This window comes from Manihot esculenta, chromosome 14, assembly GCF_001659605.2.
Source record: "Manihot esculenta cultivar AM560-2 chromosome 14, M.esculenta_v8, whole genome shotgun sequence".
Classification (NCBI taxonomy): Eukaryota; Viridiplantae; Streptophyta; class Magnoliopsida; order Malpighiales; family Euphorbiaceae; genus Manihot; species Manihot esculenta.
The window spans coordinates 8,884,206-8,901,093 of record NC_035174.2 but is presented as its reverse complement, the minus strand read 5'-3'; the positions used below and the strand labels follow the sequence as shown (position 1 = coordinate 8,901,093).

Sequence of the window (16,888 nt, the reverse complement as noted above, 5' to 3'; positions counted from 1 at the left end):
TTTTGATTGTTATTTATTTCTCTGGCTTTATTCATACTTGAGCTGTTTCTGCCTCCTCATTGGGCTACTTATTCTGTCTAAACGGTCTAATTTGTTTAATTTTAAAGATTGGCGAATAAAACACTTAGGAGGTGTTTAATGAATCTTATTTAACTATAGTGCCTTTCATTTCTTGCCCCTCAATTAATCAGGGCTGAAATCTTAACAAGAGACTTAGTCTCTGACTTATAAATTTATCTATTTTACTAAGGCATACGTTTGCAAGCTCTTTACGAGCTGAACTAGCCATACTCGCAAGCTCTGTTTTCAACAGTGGGTTGAATTCTTGACTTATGAGTTTTTATGATTCATATAAGAACATTCTCATTTTCCTTTTATTACTTCGTTACTGTGAGCTCGGGCGCATAGCCTTTACTTAATAAGTCAGATCATGTACCTTTAAAGGTGATGAGCAAGGCTGGCCTCTTTGCTTCTGGTTTGACAGGAACTGAAGCTGGGGTCTCCCCTACTCACGCCATTAGATTTCTCCACGGGTTGCCCCTTTACCTCCTTAGCATTTATTTCATGAGTGGTAAGGGGGTTAATCCCTAGACTTTATTTGTAACAATGAGCTCGGATATCTGGTTCCTCTGGGAGTGTTTGTATGTTCCACTGGGATGGGGAGGTCAGCTCTTCTCTTTTTTTTTTTTTTTTTTTTTTGATCCGAGCTGTGAGCAGGGCCTCTTACTTTTGCCGTGAGTCTGTTTATTCAGCGGATTAAGGAGCTCGGATTTTTGTTTTTTGCATTTTTATGCTACTTGTGTGACGAGCTCAAGAGTTCGGAATGAAGTCAATACTTAATGTCGAGCCTTATACGGGTTGTGTTTTTGCTCCAGGAGATCTGACGAGGTCTTGGCTCCTGGCCGTTTTTGCTCCGGGAGGTCTTTTTGAGATCTTCGCCGGTCGTTTTTGCTCCAGGAGATCTGACGAGATCCTGGCTGTTTTTGCTCCGGGAGGTCTTTTTGAGATCCTCGCCGGCCGTTTTTGCTCCAGGAGATCTTACGGGATCCTGGCCGTTTTTGCTCCGGGAGGTCTTTTTGAGATCCTCGCCGGCCGTTTTTGCTCCAGGAGATCTGATGAGATCTTGGCCGTTTTTGCTCCGGGAGGTCTTTTTGAGATCCTCGCCGGCCGTTTTTGCTCCAGGAGATCTGACGAGATCCTGGCCGTTTTTGCTCCGGGAGGTCTTTTTGAGATCCTCGCTGGCCGTTTTTGCTCCAGGAGATCTTACGGGATCCTGGCCATTTTTGCTCCGGGAGGTCTTTTTGAGATCCTCGCCGGCCGTTTTTGCTCCAGGAGATCTTACGGGATCCTGGCCGTTTTTGCTCCGGGAGGTCTTTTTGAGATCCTCGCCGGCCGTTTTTGCTCCAGGAGATCTTACGGGATCCTGGCCGTTTTTGCTCCAGGAGATCTGACAGGATCCTGGCCGTTTTTGCTCCGGGAGGTCTTTTTGAGATCCTCGCCGGCCGTTTTTGCTCCGGAAAGATCTTGGTGATCCCGCCGGCCTTCTACCTCCAGGAGGTCTCTACGTTTCAAGGAGGTTTTCTGGTATCTGTTCTTTTCTTTTTCTGAGAGGGTTAGTACTCACAATAATAGAGATAATTACTATAAGATGGGGTTATTCATGCTTTTATAATACAAGAATTTTCTTTTCACAACATTCTAAGGAAAATACCTTTTCTGCTTCACCAGCTTATTCAGCCTCTTGTTCCTCCAACAATCATATTAATGGTTCCACTGGACCCATCGTTCACTGGCCCTGCTCCCATTTTTCTGGGTGTCTGCGCTGCTGGGTTCGGCTGAGGTCTTTGTCCTTCCGGTTTTTTTATAAAGTTCTTGAGGTGTCCCCTCTTTATTAACCTTTCAATCTCAGCAATCAACTGGTAGCAGTCATTGGTATCGTGGCCGTGCGTGCGATGGCACTGACAATATTTATCAAGATTTCGCTGGTTTGCTTCCGTTTTCATAGGTCTGGGCCATTGAAGGAACTCTTTGTCCTGGACGGCCATGAGCACTTCGTCTCTAGAGGCATTGAGTGGGGTCAGCTTCTCTGGAACCACTGGAGGGAGTGATCTCTGTTCAGGGACCTAAGGAGGGAGAGGTCTTTGGTCCTTTCGCTCCCAGGGTCGTCTACACGGTTCGGGCCTCTTTCCATGCTTTTTCTCGTGCCTTTCTGATCTCCCTTCCTCTGGTGTTTTCCCCTTCTCTGTTGCTCCCCTGGCGAACCTGCTTGTCACCAAAGCATCGTCCTGCCTTATGTATTTTTCAGCCAGCTTCATCAGCTCGGCCAGTGAGGTCGGAGGCTTCCTGCTCAATGAGCCAAAGAATTCGGCCGAGGTCGTCCCCTTCTGCATAGCTTCTACAGCTCTTCCCTCATCGAGCTCAGGGATTTGCAGGGCCTCCGTATTGAAACGAGCAACGTATTCCCTGAGCGATTCGTCTCTCCTTTGCCTTATCGTCTCCAGGTAGCTCGTCTTCCTATCTGCGGGCACTCCGGCGATAAACTGGCTGATGAAGCGAGTGGCCAGATTTCCAAAGCTGCTGATACTTCCGACCTTGAGGCTGTTGAACCACGCCCGTGCTGGCCATGAGAGCGTCGTAGGGAATACCTTGCACATCAAGGCATCGGAAAGAGTTTGCAGCTCCATGAAAGTCTTATAGTTCAAGACGTGCTCCCGGGGGTTGCCAGCTCCGTCGTACGCGGCCATAGGCGGCATCATAAATTTCTTGGGAATGGTCTCCTGTTGTACCCATTTCGAGAAGGGCGAAGAGGTGGGCAAGATAGTTTGGTTCTGATCCTTCGTCCCCAGCTCAGCCAAGAGCTGCTCTCTCATCTTTTGCAGCTTTTGGTCTACGCTTTCCTCCTCTTGCCTGAGTTTCTTCTCCTGGCGGTACTCCTCCTCCCATGTCTCGCTGCCCATTCTTCCGGTTGTTCCAGCAGAGTAACTGTCGGCCCCATCGTTCTCAATCATCTCTCTCACCCTCCTTCCATGAACCCTAGCCTCCGGTTCTTCCTCTTCCCCAGCTCTTCTCTCCCTTTCTCCGGTTTCATGGTTAACTTTTTGGGGATGGTTGTGGGTAGGTTGAGGTTCGTTGGTCTGGAGCTCTTCTACCACTGGTAATACGTTTGCTGGGGTGCTAAGGCCCCGTTGTTGCATTATCTGCCCCAACCAGTGGGCGGTGTTTTGTAGTTGAAGGGCCATAGTTTGGAGGTCCTGGTTGGACAAGGTAGCGGTGGAAGCATTCCCCGCCAAGCTTAGTGAGGGGTTGAAAGGGATGGGTGTTTGGTTGTTTGGTGTTGTAAGACTGGAAAAAGAGAACTGTTGTCCTTCCTGAGCAGAGTCCAGGTCATTAGGGGTATTGACGAGATTATTTTCGTTGTGCTTCGCCATTGTGGATCTCAGTGGGTATTGTAAGAGTGGAACTCCGGCGATGACAAGATCCCCTTCGTCTGGAGCTCTTCTACCACTGGTAATACGTTTGCTGGGGTGCTAAGGCCCCGTTGTTGCATTATCTGTCCCAACCAGTGGGCGGTGTTTTGTAGTTGGAGGGCCATAGTTTGGAGGTCCTGGTTGGATAAGGTAGCGGTGGAAGCATTCCCCGCCAAGCTTAGTGAGGGGTTGAAAGGGATGGGTGTTTGGTTGTTTGGTGTTGTAGGACTGGAAAAAGAGAACTGTTGTCCTTCCTGAGTAGAGTCCAGGTCATTAGGGGTATTGGCGAGATTGTTTTCGTTGTGGTTCGCCATTGTGGATCTCAGTGGGTATTGTAAGAGTGGAACTCCGGCGATGACAAGATCCCCTTCGTCCCTACAGACGGCGCCACTTGGTGATCTGAGATCCAGAAAATAGGGTTTTACAATGGGTTCTGTAAAACAGGCAAAAAGTCCCCTTTAGGGGAGAGTATTTACCCTTTTATATGTTTCCTTTTGTCCACTAGTGACGGGTAATAGAACGTGTGTCATTAGACCACCTGTCCCTGCTACGTTGATACGAATGTACGAGGGAATCAGATCTCTGCCCCATGCGTAACGGCCCCCTGATTCTTCCCGGGTATACATGCGGATGGTCCCACAAGGCGAATGGGCTGAGCTGGGCTCGAGGCGAATGGCCCCACAAGGCAATTGGGGTCCGGTCTTTGAGCTGGGCTGGACCCGATTCTCGGAAGGGGCTTAGAAGCCTTCAGACTAGGAACTGTCCTAATGGGCCTGTTCTAATGGGATCGGCCTTAGACTGGGGTGAAGAAATCTAGCGTTCATCATATACAAAATCAAAGAAATTTTCTTATTAATTAATTAAGTTGTCTAAAATAAATATAAAAAAATTATTTGTGAATCGTTTGATATTTATTTTCTAAAATAAATATAAAAAATTTTATATTTTTAATATTTAATTTTAATTTATTCTAAATTTGAGATGACTAAGTCTCTCAACGTGACTGTTAAGTAAAATTCTATATATACCAAATTAATGAAAAAGTTTTATACTAATTAATCAAAGCAATTTCTTATTGAATTTGTGAACTTTTTATTTTTTTATAGTACTTCTTAAATTTATATGATATTTTATACATGCAGGGTGAGAAACTCATAATACTTATTATTTTCGCTTCAATTATAATATACAGTAATTCTTAAATTTTATATATAATTATTTAGATTTTTTAATTTCAAATAATAAATTTCAGATAATAATATTATAATAAAAAAATAAAATAATAGAAAAAATATATAATCCATGTAGAAAAAAGTTTAATTGATAATTTATAGGTACGAAAAAAAATAGAATATTAAATTATTGATTTTTAAAATTGAATCTATTGAATCTTTTAAAAGAAGAGGATGCGGATTAATAAAATTAATATTAATTTATATAAAAATAAATATTATTTTATTATAATTTTTTTAACATTTTATATTTAATTTTTATTTCATGACATATAATTTTTTGTAAGAAATTAAAATTGAAATCGTCGTATTTAATAATATTATTGAAATGTTTAAAAAAAATTTAATAAAGGAAAAACTTATATTTTAATGTTTATTTTCATATTCATGAAAATTTTGAAAAATCACTTCCTTAATTTACCTTATCAAAGAGTGTATTATTAAAATTTCAAAATATTAAGATTTCACACCAGAAACTTTGAAAATTTGAAATATGATGTCAAGGAAAATAAAATTATAAATTTATTTTTATTTTTTTATTTATTAAATAGATTATATTTTATTCTAAATTATTAATTAAATTATTATTTTCATACCTAAATTTTTTAGGTATAGTTGTTTATGTGTAGAGGAATAATACTCCAAATCCACTTAAATATCCTCCTAATTTTATTGATGATATTAATTTTCAGTTTTATTAATAGATTTAAGATAATATTTGAATAACATTCTTTTATTTTTAAAGATTATTTTAAATTTAATTATAATTTTAATATTATTTATTATTTAAAAATATAAATAAAAATTTTACTCTTAAGAAATTAACTTAATAAAAAATATTTTATTAAACACGATAAATTAATGTATAATTTTAAGATCAACAAAATAAAAACAACATTAAAAATTAAAAACAATTATATAATACCATGAAAATATTATATAAATATATTTAAAAAAATTTAAATAATATATATAAATAATAGTTATGCTATTAATGATTTAAAACATTGATTAATACTAGTAAATTATAAATATCTACAACAAAAATATTATGAATTTATAATTATTTGCAAATTTAACTTCAATTAAGTTAATATTTCATTAAAAAAAATCTCTATTTTATTTATAAATGTAATATATGATAACATTTTAATTCTCAATATATTAATAATATTATCAAAATTTTAATAATTTTTTGCAAGAATTTTTTAGAAACGTTAATTTAAAGGAAAATGTTGATTTTCTTAATAAAAGGCTATGAAGATATTTATAGTTGTAAAATGGTTAAGAGAAACGTTTTTATCGAAAATTTTGGAAATATAATTAAATAAATTAAAATAGGAATATGATTTAAAAATTTATATAATTTCTACAATTAATTTACATAATAAAACTTATAGTTACCACAAATTTATAAATTAATTTACGATTGAATTCATACATTATTTCTAAATTTAAGTGCATCACGATCACCCTCTAATTTGGTTTATATTCTTTATAAAAATAATATTGAAAAGTTAAAACTCATTATAAAACGATTTTCGCTAATTTTCCGATTAAGTAATGAGCTGAGTCGTGGAGGACCAACGTACACGTAGCACGAAATTTCACAAGGATATCCCACCATGCTAAAAGTCTATATACTAAATTCCCAAGTCTTCCATGTAAAAATTTCCAAGTCAAGTCAACTAACGTGTTTAGCAGATAAAGACCATCTCCATAGCCATATATTATAGCGTATAGACTAAATGAAGAGAATCACAGACCTTGTTGGTGACTCCACCGGCCATGGCTGCTTTCTCTTTTATTCTTCTCTTTGCTCTGTTTCTCCCTGTTTTTACTTTTATCAAGGGTTGTCCCCCAGAGTTTCACTGTGGAAGACTGGCTCCGATCAAATACCCTTTCACTATAGAGGGATTTAAGGAGTGCGGTCCCCTTATGCTGAATGATTGCGATATGCCCAGGGGAATGCCGATGATCCAGTTTGAGAATGAGACGGGATATCCAATTTGGTATCAAGTCGAAAGCTTCTCCCCTGTAAACTATTTATCCACTAATCTTTCGGTTATTGACATGGATCTCCAGGGTCGCCTGAATTCCAGGAGTTGTGAGTCCTTCAACAATCTGAGTCTTCCCGGTCACCCACACGTTACTTTTAAAATGAATTCCAGTCTAAAAACCATGTACAAATGCGACGACTCTGTAGAGTCTGGAGATCTTGATAATTTTAGGTTTCATGGTTGCGGTGGCTTCAAAATCTATTACACTGTCAAGGATAATGCAAGTATTCCAAGTCCTCTGCTTGATTGTTCAACTCTGCAGCTCCCACTCAACATAACCAATGTTGATGACGACATTTTCCGAATTTTAACTTCTACCTTCTCTCTTCTTGTTAGCTTAAAGGATCCAATGCAAGGACACAAAGGTGCGTGGAGGCATATATTTCTTTAGACACTTTTCTATATGCCAATTTGAATTTGTCATTTCTGTAATCTTTAAACTAACAATATAGTTATTTGTACTTTTGATTCAGGATCCGGAAGCAGAGCATGGAAAACAGTAGGTAATATGCTTTCGCACTTCTCAAATAATTCTTTTTTCAACATTCATCGCAAACTACCTAGCATTAGTTAGAAAGTTAAACACTACTGTGTATTCTAGGTATTATATGTGCTACTTTCTCTGTGATAATTTTGATGGTCGTCGTCACTTTCTTCTGGCGTCGATATAATAGAAGAAAAGATGGTTCCTCCAACCTTCTCCCCAGAAACACTTCTGCAGATCTATTCTCTAAGTCAGATCGGCAAGGGAGCGATATCTTCTTTGGGGTCTCCATCTTCTCCTACATTGAACTTGTAGAAGCCACTCATAACTTTGCCTCCGAAAATGAACTAGGAGATGGAGGTTTTGGAATTGTACACTATGGTAAGAAGATATATATGATATATCTTATTGATTTTAGGCACAATCAGTAACAAATTAAAAGGAAAGCTAGCAACTTGTTGAATAAACTATGAATTTTCTGATCATTCTGAACCAGGCAAACTTCAAGATGGGCGTGAAGTTGCAGTCAAGCGCCTATACGAACGAAACTACCACAAGGTTCAGCAATTCCTCAATGAGATCGAAATCCTGACACGCCTGCGCCACAAAAATCTGGTGGCCCTCTATGGATGCACTTCACGCCGCAGCCGTGAGCTCCTCCTTGTCTATGAATACGTTCCTAATGGGACTGTTGCTGATCATCTCCATGGCGATCGAGCCAGTTCTGGCCTGCTCACCTGGCCTATTCGTATGAGGATTGCCATAGAAACAGCTAGTGCATTGGTTTACCTCCATGCTTCTGATATCATTCACCGAGATGTGAAGACCAGCAACATTCTCCTCGACAACTATTTCTCTGTCAAAGTTGCAGATTTTGGGATTTCCAGATTGTTCCCAAATGATGTTACTCATATCTCAACTGCCCCACAAGGGACTCCTGGTTACCTAGATCCTGAATATTACCAATGTTACCAGCTAACTGACAGGAGTGATGTCTATAGCTTTGGTGTTGTTCTTGCTGAGCTCTTATCATCAATGCCTGCTGTCGACATAGCTAGGCAGCGCCACGAGATTAATTTGGCTCAATTAGCAATGAGCAAAATTCAACGATCTGCATTCGATGAGTTGATCGACCCTTGTCTTGGGTATCACTCAGATGAGGAAGTTAAAAGAGTGACTACATGTGTTGCAGAGTTGGCTTTTCTGTGTTTGCAGCAAAACAGGGAATTAAGGCCTAGTATGGATGAGGTGTTGGAGAAACTAATGAGAATTGAGAACCCTCTAGATGAGTTGCCCAATCTAGTGGAAAACCATGACCAATGCCTGAGCCACTAACTTCACTGCCACATTACAGTGAGCTTGTATTGCTGAAAAGCAACATATCCTCATCTTCACTTGATCTCATAACTGAAAACTAAGTAATATACTTCTAATGCGATTAATGGATCTATTGATGCTCATAGTTAGATGCATGGGAGTTGCACTTGTTTATGATTTCAATTTTCCTTTTTCTGCTCATTTGCTCGTCTGCCTTTTGTTGTTCTTAGAAACTTGCCTTTAATCCACGTCTTCAGTGGATTGAAGTTAAGTTTATGGCTATGTATATAAAAATGGAGCAGTTTATTACTCGTACTAATTTCATATATTATTGTTAATATATTCTTTTTCAATAATATTGAAACAATATAATATTTAGACTCTATTAATAGTTTTAATTAATATATTTTAATTAAGGAAAAATTCAAAAAATAAAATATTAAAAATCGAAATTTCTTTGAGAATTTTCCAAGTGCTCCACACATTTAAGGCAAGATTATTTATAATGATAAAAAATAATAATGTGGAAATTTATTAAAAAATAAAAGAATAATTATAATGTAAAATTGACTCTTTAAACGATAAAATTTGAGTCTTGAACTTTACAATAAGTCTGTGGTTCTCGTCGCATTTTTTAAAATCGTCCGTCTTGAAATTCATTTTTCAAAACACTATTGTAGACCTCCAATGGACATTATAAGCAGAAGTTAAATTCGGTCCAAATTTTTCATAAAATCCAAAACTAATTACTCCATGTCATTCCCTTCTACTGGTAAAGAACTCGACCTCGAATTGTCATCAGTAGGGCAGTACTGAAATAGATCCGCCACGTTTAACGTCTTGAAAATTTTCATAAATCTAGGAAGTCAAAAATATAGGTATTGTCACTAATCTTCTAAACAATCTGAAATACACCAATCTTCTTTAGGTTAAATTTTTTCTGTCATCCACCACGTTTTTTACGCAAATATATCATAACTTGATCACTAATATTGAAAGACTTGAAACGCCTATATTTATCAGCTACAGTTTTATACTTGTCATTAGCTTCCGTAAGATATTGCTGTACCTGTTTGAAAACGCCTGCATGCTGATTTGCCAAATTATTTGTTATTATACTGTTATAAAAACCTATAGGAAAGGCAATAAGGTCAACTGTATGCACTAAAATCTTCCTGTATACAACTGCAAAAGGTGACATATTTGTAGAACTATTGTAAGCAAATTCTACTAGGGCCGAGCAAGATCGCAATCAGTTTTTTATCATTGCAGATGCAATAAAGAAGATTTTCAAGAGTGCGGTTCACCACTTCAGTTTAGCCATCAGTTTGAGGATGAGCAGCACTACTATATCGAAATTCAGTTCCAAAATGCTTCTATAAAGTCACCCAAAAGTGAGTTAAAAACTTCACATCTCTATTAGAAGTAATGGTCTTAGGAATGCTATGTAAATAAACAATATCTTGGAAAAACAGTATTGCAATAGGAGAAACATCATCAGTCTTCTTGCAAGGAATGAAATGCACCATTTTAGAGAACTTGTCAATGACAACGAAAATGGAATCCGATCCACATTGAGTACGCGGAAAACTAAGAACAAAATCCATAGATGAGTCCTCCCAATGGTGTTCTTGAATAGGTAATTGACTGTGCGGTTGTCAAAACCGGTCAAAAATAACTTTTTTTGTTATCCACAATTTTACAACTGTAGATAGTGGCAAAAGGATCGAATCCACAGAAAATTGATACTTATTTATTTTCCTATCAATGACCAAGTAAATAAATAGACAATAAAAGTAAATTGGGGGATTTTGAAGTTTGATGACGAAACTAGAATTAAAAATAGCAAAGTAAGGCAAGTAATAAAGTAAGGAGAATTCAATAATGAGAAAAAGCTCTAGTTGAAGGATTGAATCCACTTTAGTTGTTTGGATTGATCATTGATACTTATATCTTTTTATTTGACTCAATAAATTAGTTATAGAGGTGGAAGACGCTTCTCACCTCCATATCCCTCCTTAAGCATAGGTTAATTAGGGAACGTCCTCTAATTAACCACTAATCAACAAGTTGCTAAGGAACGTCCTTGGGCCTTTGGCATCTAACAACTGTTAATTGCATTAAGAAATAGAGAGACCTAATTCTAGCTATCCAAACGTATGGTGATATTACTAGATCATGCAATTTCCTAAGTTTTTACACCAAGGGTTACTTGTGTTTGAATAATTCAAGCAATTACGGACTTCAAACTATCCAAACTAACAAATTATCACTTTGCAATCAAGAATCAATGGGCCCTATTGATCTAAATAACAAAGCAACAATAGAATTCAGCATCAAATTGCATAAATATTGATAAATAAAAGGTTAACATAATATGTTCAGATCTCTCAATCCATAATCAACTAAAGTTTCACCTAATATTCAATTAGAAATAAGGGTTTCAGCCACTCATGGCTGAAACAAACATAAAAGAAAAGAAAGAAAGCAAGAAAAAGGAAGAGGAAGGGCCGGCTGGTGCGGCTGGAGGTGCACGAGGTTGCTGGAGCTCTTTCCCGAAGATGAGAGATTAGAATATATTTTCTTTGCTGGTTTGAATGCCCTTTTATAGCTTGAAGAGGCTGCCTTAGGTTTCCTTGTTGAGTTGGGACTCCTTTTCCTCTTTGGATTTGAATTCTTGAAGGGCATTTGTGTCTTTCTTATTTTTGGCTTCCTAATTAGGTAGGAGAGACTGCTGAGGTGTATTACTGAATTAATGAGCTATCCCACGTGGTTGGAGTGAAAAAGGACTCTTGATGACTTGGTCTCCAAGTTTGGCGAATCTATTGTCTGTTGGTTGCTGGTGCTGTTTGCCCGAGTTGTGTGGGCAAACAGACTGGGCAAGCTGTCTATCATCTCTGCTGTCTGCATCCCTGGTTCTTGTTTGCTCAAGTTGTGCGGGCAAACAGCGCGGGCTGACAGGCTGTCTTGCCTGCTGTCTGTGCACTGTTTCTGCTTTACTTCACTGTTTGCCCAGTTTGCTTGGGCAAACAACCTGGAGAGTCAGCAATTTGTGCTCCTCTTCATTTCAGCTTCACTTTGGTTTGGGCAAATAAATTGAGCAAACTATGCTTGCTCTCTTTTGGGCAGATTTAAGGCCATTTTTGCCAAATTACCATTTTACTCAATTTTCTACAAAATAAGATCAAAACCACAAAATTAGGCAGAAAATGTGTAATTTAACATAAATAACAATATAGAAAATGGGTCTAAATTTGGCTCTATCAGTAATGGAGTGTATAAGCCCATATTCTACGAATGACCCTTCTAAGTTTGACAAATTGAGCACTTTTGTATCATCTGACCTTTATTTTTTTTTTAATTGTGGCTAATAAAAATGCTCCTCTAAACCAGCAATTGTAACGACCCGAAAATCCGGACCGCTACCGGCGCTAGAATCCAGATCGGCTTAAGGCCGCCAGGACCCGTAGCAAGCCTAACATGCATCCTGTACATCTGGTATAATCTCATACATGATCAAACATAAACATAAAAACTGTAAAACATAAAACTGTAAACTTTTTCTTTCTTTCATACACCAAGCTTAACCTGTGCATGCACAAACTTATAATCATAAACCCCAACACCAGAGTTCTCATCAACAACTCTAATGGGGCAACATAAAATAAGCTTAGTTTTCCTGTCTCATTAAAGACATACATAATGACCATATACAAGGGATTAACCACACCACTTGGGCAAAGCACAACTCTATCTATTACATTACATTAATTTACATCATAATATTTTACATTTCATTACATATCTTTACCTTACATCATGTCCACTACTAATCTATTACATGAATCTGACCATAGACATAACCTGCTGATCTCCTGACTATCTCTGACCCTGCAAACCTGGGGTTAAGGGAGAGGGGTGAGCTATAAAGCCCAGTGAGCGGAAACCATACTAGCAAAACAGCTCATTTACAAGTATGCCATCATGGAATGCATCACATCACAAACATATCACATTAAGGATGAACTTGTCACCATTAGCCCTCTACATATTGAAATATGTCCAACTATACCAGGGGCGATGAGGCCACACCTAGTACTCGCTTACATAACTCATATCACAACATGTTCAACTACGCCAGGGGCGATTAGGCCACACCTGGGCTTTCTGTCTCATACCATGTCATCTCATATCATATTATCTCATCTCATACTGAGGGCTAAGGATCATCCAATATTCATCCACATCAACAACATATTATGCAATGCATTATATTCGTGGATTCTAATGCAAAACAACCTAATACATATCATGGCATTTATAATGCATGGATCATGCTCTAAAAACATTTAATTTCTTTATTTAAAGCATTAGGTTTAGTTCCACTCACCTCTGACTAGCTCTGGGCCGACTCTGAAACGGCTAACATTGCTAGACACTTCGGTTCCTTGGGTCCGATCCTACACAGGTGGACTCCAGTGAGGTGCCAAACACACCCTAAACATCTCATAAACAACTCCCCAAAAACCCCCTAAAACATCAAAGAAACATGCATACAGAATACTCATGAAAAGGCTGGACAGGGCACTTTCGGCGGCACTTTCGGCGGCCGAAGGTCCCTTCCAGAGACGAAAGTCATGCAGGTTCGGGGGCGCCTTTGGCGGCTGAACCCTTTCTCCAGAGACGAAAGTCATGCACTTTTGGCGGCCGAACATCACTTTCGGCGGCCGAAAGTCTACTTCAGCTCTGAAACACAACTTTCGGGGGTAAGGTTTGGCGGCCATTCCATGCATCCATAGGCAGGTTCGGCGGCCGAAACCACCTTCGGCGGCCGAACCTGAGTTCTTCCAGAACTCAGCCCTTGTGCATACTAGCCTCCCAAACCCCCAAAACAAGCATCCAACCTCTAAAAACATACATAAACTTCTCAAAATCAAGCATAAACCCTTAGTCATGCATAAAGGAGCTTAACAACTAGATTCAAACTCCAAAAACCACATCCAAAGCATGCATAGATAGTTTATGACCCACATAGGCCAAAATCATCAAAACACCCCATAATCTCACTTGCTCTTTCCCAATCATGCATACACTCTCCCACATGTATAAACTAACTTAAACTTTCAACATAACATCACATAAACATGCATTGGGTATAAAACCCACATAAACCCTACATGCATATCTACCCATACTCAACCTTCAAAACATCCTTAAACTCACTAAAATTTCATTAAAAACAGTAGGGAAGCAAGGATCTACACTTACCTCTTGAAGATCGAGGGGTGGTGTGATCCCTAACTCGGAGGTGTGGAGGATCCAAGCTCCAAAAGCCTCCAAGCTCCAAAACTCCCTTTTAAGCATCAAAACTTCAAAACCAGGGTAGATCTCATGAAAACTTGCAGGATGGGTAGAGAAAAACATGAAAACGACCAAAGGAGGACCAAAACTCACCTGAGCTCGAGAATGGGGAGAAATCTCGCCCATTTCCGATCTGAGGGCTCTTTATAGGTGGCCTGCTGAACCACCTTCGGCAGCCTAACGTGCCCCCTAAACTCATGCATGTTCAGCGGCCGAACTTGAGGTTCGGCGGCCGAACCTTGGTTCATTCAAATAAGGCTTTCAGAGGCCAAAGGCACTCCCGAAACCTTTCCATGTTCGGCGGCCGAACTTGACTTTTCGGCGGCCGAACCTGGCAATTACCTCCCTGGTCTTTTCTTTTCAAAACTCAAATCTTTTTCATTTAAAAACATGAAATTAGTAAAAACATTTTAGAAAACACCTTTTACCCTTCAAGAAGACTCTGGCATCATCGAAATCCCAGATTCCAACGGAGATTCCGCCGGAAGGTAGGGGTTCCGATACCGGAATCTAGCCGGGTATTACAGCAATAGTCTTATCACTCCCCAAATGATCACTCAAACCTCCACCATGGACCTTTCGAATCAATTTTTCCCATAAAAAAGAATGAGAAATGCATAATATGTTCTCCTTAAAAAGAAACTCATCATGCATAAAAAATCCATCAGCAAGTTGACAAGTCTGGACCTTTATCCATATATCAGCAAAATTATCATCTAAAAGTCTGGACCTTTACCCATATATCAGCAAAATTATCATCTATAGCATACAAATTCTTTAGAAATTCAAAATCCATGATTGTAATCAATAAAGCAGCCCTCCTACTTAAAGCGTCTGCTACTTTGTTACTATGACCAGTCTTATATTTTATGACATAATAAAAAACTCTAAAATAAGCTGCCCACTGAGCATACATCTTATTCACATGTTTTTTAGTCTTAAAATGAATAAAAAATTGATAGTCTGTGAATATGAATTTCTGCCCCATCAGATAATATTCCCAAGCCTTAAAGGCACATAATACTACATACAATTTCTACTCATAAGTAGACCACTTTTTCCTAGCATCATTCAATTTCTTACTAAAAAAGGTAATAAGCCTATTAGACTGTAATAACACACCACCAATCCCAACTACACAAACATTACATTCAACTTCAAACAGTTTATTAAAATTAGGTAGAGTAAAAATAGGGGCAGAAATAAACTTATCTTTAATCTCCTTAAAACTTTTATTGGCAGTTGCAGTCAAAGTAAATTTTTGCACTATCTTTTTCTTCAAACAATCTGTGATAGGGGCAGCGATGCTGCTGAAATTTATGATAAACAGCTGATAGAAAGTAGTAAGTCCATGAAAGCTATGAACTTTTGAAATATTTTTTAGAATGAGCCAGTTTCGAATTGCTTCTACCTTTTTCTTATCAACATGTATCCCTTCTACACTAACAACCTATTCAAGAAACAGAATGCGCTCCATCATAAAAATGTATTTCTTTTAAATTAATAACCAGCAAGGTTGTTATGACTTGACGGAGGTACTGTAAATGTTCTTTTTTACTGCGACTAAAAATCAAAATATCATTAAAATAGACAACCATGAATTTGCATAAGAAAGGGCGCAAAACCTAGTTCATGAGTTGCATGAATGTGCTTGAAGTATTCATCAACCCAAATGGCATAACCAGCTACTCGTACAAACCTTCTTTAGTTTTAAAGGTTATCTTCCATTCATCTCCCTCCTTAATTCGAAATTGGTGGTAGCTACTTTTAAAGTAGATCTTTGAAAAGACTTTAGACCCTGATAATTGATCCATCATGTCATCCAAGCGAGGAATAGAAAATTGATACTGAAGTGTAATCTTATTAATAACTCTACTATGTATGCATATTCTCTAACTTCCATCTTTCTTTGAAACCAATAAGGCAGGAGCTCGCAAGGACTCATGCTCTCCCGAACGTGTTCCTTCTTTAATGACTCTTCAACCTGTTCCTAAAGGATTTCACTCTCCTTTGGGCTCATCATGTAATAAGGCAGATTCGGTAATTTGGATCCAAGAATGAGATCAATCCGATGTTGAATATCCCGTAAAGATGAAAGCTTTGAAGGCTCCCCCACTACCCTAGGAAACTCCTCCAACAGCTCTTTGACTGGTGGTGGTAAAGATAGTGCATCCTCTACTTCACCTTTTGCTCACACCAATAAAACCAATGTGCCTCCAAATTTTCTAACTGAGCCTAATAATCTTTGCACTCTCGTAGAAACAGCAGTAACAGTTTTTCTTTCCACTTTAGAATGCTTAGTAGAACAAAAAGACAAAATAGTAATCTTCTTCCTATGCCATGTAAATATATACGAATTTTTCTTCCCCTTATGCAAAGTATCAACATCAAACTGCCAAGGACGACCTAATAAAATTCCATAGCAATATATATCCATAATGTCATAATTAACAGATTCAATATAAGATTTACCGATAAAATAGGCACGCTGTAGATTCTGTTGACTTCAATTATCAGACCTTCCTTAATCCATCCAACTTTATATGGTGAATGGTAAAGTTATGTAGGGAACTGCAGTTTCTGAACCAATTGCTTAGCTATCAGATTCTCACAACTGCAGCTATTTATAATTAGCCTGCAAATCGCTTCTCCCACTTGACACTTCGCCTAAAAAATCTTCCTCCTTTGCATTTCGTCCTTTTGTTTCGTCAAACATAAAATTTTCTTCACCACATATGTAACCTCCCCATCCTCAGAACCAGCAATAGACCCATCATTTTCATCCACTTCCTCCTTAAATTCAACTACCTTCTCAACCACACTAACCTATTGACGATCATTATTAACTCTTCTGTGTTTTGAATAATTATTCGACCGATGGCCAGGTTGTCTGCAGCGATAACATATGTCTCCGGTTGATTTCTGATAAGGATTGATTTTGCCTCTTTTGTCTACTATATTGATGAC

General features: G+C 38.2%; 1 protein-coding gene across 2 annotated transcripts; it reads left to right on the top strand.

Moving 5' to 3' along the window:
• Positions 1-6,275: 6,275 nt before the first annotated feature.
• LOC110599625 (LEAF RUST 10 DISEASE-RESISTANCE LOCUS RECEPTOR-LIKE PROTEIN KINASE-like 1.1) lies at positions 6,276-8,879 on the top strand. 2 transcript variants are annotated; one of them, XM_021736097.2, is made up of 4 exons: positions 6,364-7,124; positions 7,233-7,262; positions 7,361-7,624; positions 7,740-8,879. In XM_021736097.2, the coding sequence occupies exons 1-4, from the start codon at positions 6,488-6,490 to the stop codon at positions 8,576-8,578; spliced, it is 1,770 nt and encodes a 589-aa protein (XP_021591789.1). In that variant the 5' UTR covers positions 6,364-6,487; the 3' UTR covers positions 8,579-8,879. The 2 variants fall into 2 exon arrangements, with proteins under 2 accessions (XP_043806190.1, XP_021591789.1); XM_043950255.1 differs by lacking the exon at positions 7,361-7,624 and having other exon boundaries at positions 6,276-7,124.
• The last annotated feature ends 8,009 nt before the right edge of the window (positions 8,880-16,888 follow it).

Bases quoted from the DNA above. Each gene is read 5' to 3' on its own strand.
- LOC110599625 (XM_021736097.2), top strand. From the start codon at position 6,488: ATGGCTGCTTTCTCTTTTATTCTTCTCTTTGCTCTGTTTCTCCCTGTT. The intron at 7,263-7,360 runs GTAATATGCTTT...TGTGTATTCTAG, and splicing joins CAGAGCATGGAAAACAGTAG to GTATTATATGTGCTACTTTC. The intron at 7,625-7,739 runs GTAAGAAGATAT...ATTCTGAACCAG, and splicing joins TTTTGGAATTGTACACTATG to GCAAACTTCAAGATGGGCGT.